This window comes from Corythoichthys intestinalis, chromosome 13 (assembly GCF_030265065.1).
Source record: "Corythoichthys intestinalis isolate RoL2023-P3 chromosome 13, ASM3026506v1, whole genome shotgun sequence".
Taxonomy (NCBI): domain Eukaryota; kingdom Metazoa; phylum Chordata; class Actinopteri; order Syngnathiformes; family Syngnathidae; genus Corythoichthys; species Corythoichthys intestinalis.
In genome coordinates this window covers 25,824,041-25,827,168 of record NC_080407.1, presented here as the reverse complement: position 1 = coordinate 25,827,168, position 3,128 = coordinate 25,824,041, and the positions used below count along the sequence as shown (strand labels likewise).

General features: G+C 45.5%; 1 protein-coding gene across 1 annotated transcript; it reads left to right on the top strand.

The window, feature by feature from the left end:
* Positions 1-1,424: 1,424 nt before the first annotated feature.
* On the top strand, positions 1,425-2,506 carry LOC130928001 (transcription factor Adf-1-like). The gene is made up of 2 exons (XM_057854166.1): positions 1,425-1,742; positions 2,123-2,506. Exons 1-2 carry the CDS (start codon positions 1,425-1,427, stop codon positions 2,504-2,506), a joined length of 702 nt encoding a protein of 233 aa, XP_057710149.1.
* The last annotated feature ends 622 nt before the right edge of the window (positions 2,507-3,128 follow it).

Here is a 3,128-nt window from a genome sequence, read left to right as displayed (position 1 = left end):
ACGTCCGCGTCCTGTTCCCCGGAGGTTGTAAGGCTCCGGGCGGTGCGCACCTGTCGGACGTCGTCGATCATCCACCGGCGAAGGGCGTTGGCATGCGGCTCGGAGGACCAAGTTAAAATGTCTGGGAAGTTCAGTTTGAACCCTGAGAAAAATACCAAAACATAGCTCAAAATGAGAATAATGAATCAAACAGCCAAGGATTGCCTTCTTCGAAGATTTTTATATAACATGATATATCACAGGTACAGACGCGGAGTAACACACAAAGCGCCTCTCCGCATGTGGACAAAAGAGAGATACAGGGCATCCCTCTATTTATGGGTTGACACCATAGAAACGAAATCGAAAGTTAGTAAAAACATCTCAAGTTACAGAAAAACATCTCTCATAGGGGAAAATCCACCTTTAGCTATAACTTTGAATCAGCAGCTGTGGCCAGGAAGAAGTTTGATAAGCCATAGTTGCCACATTGTATTCATTCAGGGCATATTGGAAACAACAGGAACATGACAGTCCATATTTGAGCATATTGACTCCGTCTACAATCGTCAAGGCTATGAGAAGGCCCATTCAAAAAGATTACAACAGATTGTTCTAACAATGACACTCTATGCTATAATGTTCTCATGCAAGCATAACAAAAGCATTCAACGTATAATGGTTGTGTTTTAAGCATGAATAAATTCTCTCACAAAAGGGAATTTCCATACCAGTTTGATGAAATTGGGAGCTTCAAAGGTATGGCAAAATTACTCCTGAAAGAGGATGGGGAGCCATTTATTGACCCCCCACCCCCCCACCACCCCTCGCGAAAGTGCAGCATACACATTAAAGACAAACTTAGCGAGGAGTTGAACAAACTTGTGTTAGAAGATGTACTACGGAAGGTTGAACAACACACTGATTGGTGTTCCAGTTTGGCATTCAGTACCAAAAAAGATGGAAGCCTAAGGATATGCCTTGACCCCCAAAAACTCCAGCCTAAAAAGATGTCCACACAGGATACCGACGGTGGAAGATCCAAACCTCAAGTTTGCAAATGCAAAAATATTCAGCAATCTGGATGCAAAAGCAGGATATTGGTCAATACACTTGGAGGAGGAATCGCAACTTCTGACCACGTTTAGCAGTCCATTTGGCAGATACTGCTGGAAACGCTTGCCTTTTGGACTCAAGGCCGTGTTATTCTTCCGCGTCAGACCTACGCCGTCAAGGAAGAACCGAGTTACGACCCTACGCCGTAGCCTGACGCGCGCCTCTCGATTTTTCTAACCTTCGTGTCCCGTAGACGTGAATGACGTGGCGAAAACGGACTGTGATTGGTCCGCTCAGACTTGTTTCCGGTTCAGACTTGTTTCCGATTCAGTGCGAAATTACCGCCATTTTTAAACATTGTTGTTGTGCTGCTAGTGCTACACGCAAAAATGAATCCAGTCGACGAGATGCTGATTGAAGAGGTCCGCAAGTACGACCACCTCTATAATGTGTCGTCAACGAATTATAAAGATTGCCAAATGGCGAACAACTCATGGAAGGAGATAGCGGCAACTCTGGGGTTGGAGGTATCGGAGTGTACGAAGAAATGGAAGAACCTCCGCGACAAGTACGTGCGAGTGCGAAAGCGAATGGCCACACGAAGCGGTGATCCAGCCAGCCAAAAAGTGCCCACATTTTACCACCTGATGTCCTGGCTGGCACCAAACGTCAAGCACCGGGAAATGGATTCAAATTACGTGGACGAGGTATGTGTGTTTATGCCTTCTATTGAGACGAGAAGCATGCGTGGCAAAAAGGTCCGAGTAGCTTTCGGCCATTTTGGAAAACAACAAACTGAGAACAAGCTCAATTACTATTAAAAAAAAAAAAAAATTAAGTGTTGAATTGTCACCTGATCGATTATACACTAGAAATTAAGTAACTGAAAACGAGACTTGGTGCTTTTTGCTATAGTGAAGTACAAAATGTTTTACAAATGTTCTGTGGCTACAGCAGTCTCATTTAGGAAAAAAATGCAGTTTTGGGGGTTTTCCAAAATGGCCGAAAGGTGCGGACCCAAAAAATCAGTGGTGTTTTTAAACCAACACATTGTCTAATTTAAAGCTTTCTCTCTTGCATTTAAAAGGTGTCACCAGGCTCATCATCCAAAGATGAAGGGGAATTTTCCTCATCATCATCATCAGCGCAGTCCCAGTGCTCCACACCGGACCTTCCATCTCCATCCGCATCCCCTGTTCCTCCTGCATCCCCTGCTCCTTCTGCATCCCCTGCTCCTTCTCTTGCCCAAAAGTCTCCCCTGTCTCGCCCAAAAAGGAGGCGGGATCCAACGGATGAGTTGCTATTCAAGCACCTTTCCAGGCTTGAGAAAGTGAGGCATGAGCTGAGGCAGAGTGTAGATGCATACACAAGGTTTGGGCAAACTGTGGCCGAACTTGTGCGGCAAGCGCCAGAGGACCAGAGGAGTGCTCTCATGGTAAAGATTCTCACAGTGATCCACGAAAGTGAATGACTAGCCAAGCTCTGGACTTTATTTTACTTTTTTTTCCCACCCATGTTTGCTGTGACACATTTTACTTTTTCTACTACATAAATAAAGCACATGTCAAAGAATTATTGTAATGTTTTATTTTTAACAGTTCACACAATAGATACACTGTCACTCATTGAGAGTGCCACGGCACGCAATTTCATTTTGCCATTGCAAAGTTCCCTGAGGTGACTGAAAAAAAGCCATCAGGTCATTTCGAACGGCTGTCGCAGCTCTATTGGAACGAGCCCTGGACAACTGAGCCGCACTCACAGGTAGTAGATTGGAGTCGTCGGCTACCACTCTTCTCCACTCACCGGGCTGCACTGACCCAGATGCATCAAAGTCAACAAAGCTGGGTGGGATGTATCTGCTGTCAGGCGTGCTCACTCCATCGGTGTAGGTCAGGTAGTTGTGAAGGACCACACAGGCTTTGACAACAGCAACAGCTTTTTCAGGAAGGAAATCTATAGTCCTCCCAAGAATTCTCCACCGTGCAGCCAAGATCCCAAATGTGTTCTCTATCACCCGCCTGGCCCTGGAATGGCGGTAGTTGTAGATCTGTTTCTCCAGACTCAGTGTTCTTCCTGTAGTGGTACAAAAA

Bases quoted from the DNA above. Each gene is read 5' to 3' on its own strand.
- LOC130928001 (XM_057854166.1), top strand. From the start codon at position 1,425: ATGAATCCAGTCGACGAGATGCTGATTGAAGAGGTCCGCAAGTACGAC. The intron at 1,743-2,122 runs GTATGTGTGTTT...TGCATTTAAAAG, and splicing joins ATTCAAATTACGTGGACGAG to GTGTCACCAGGCTCATCATC.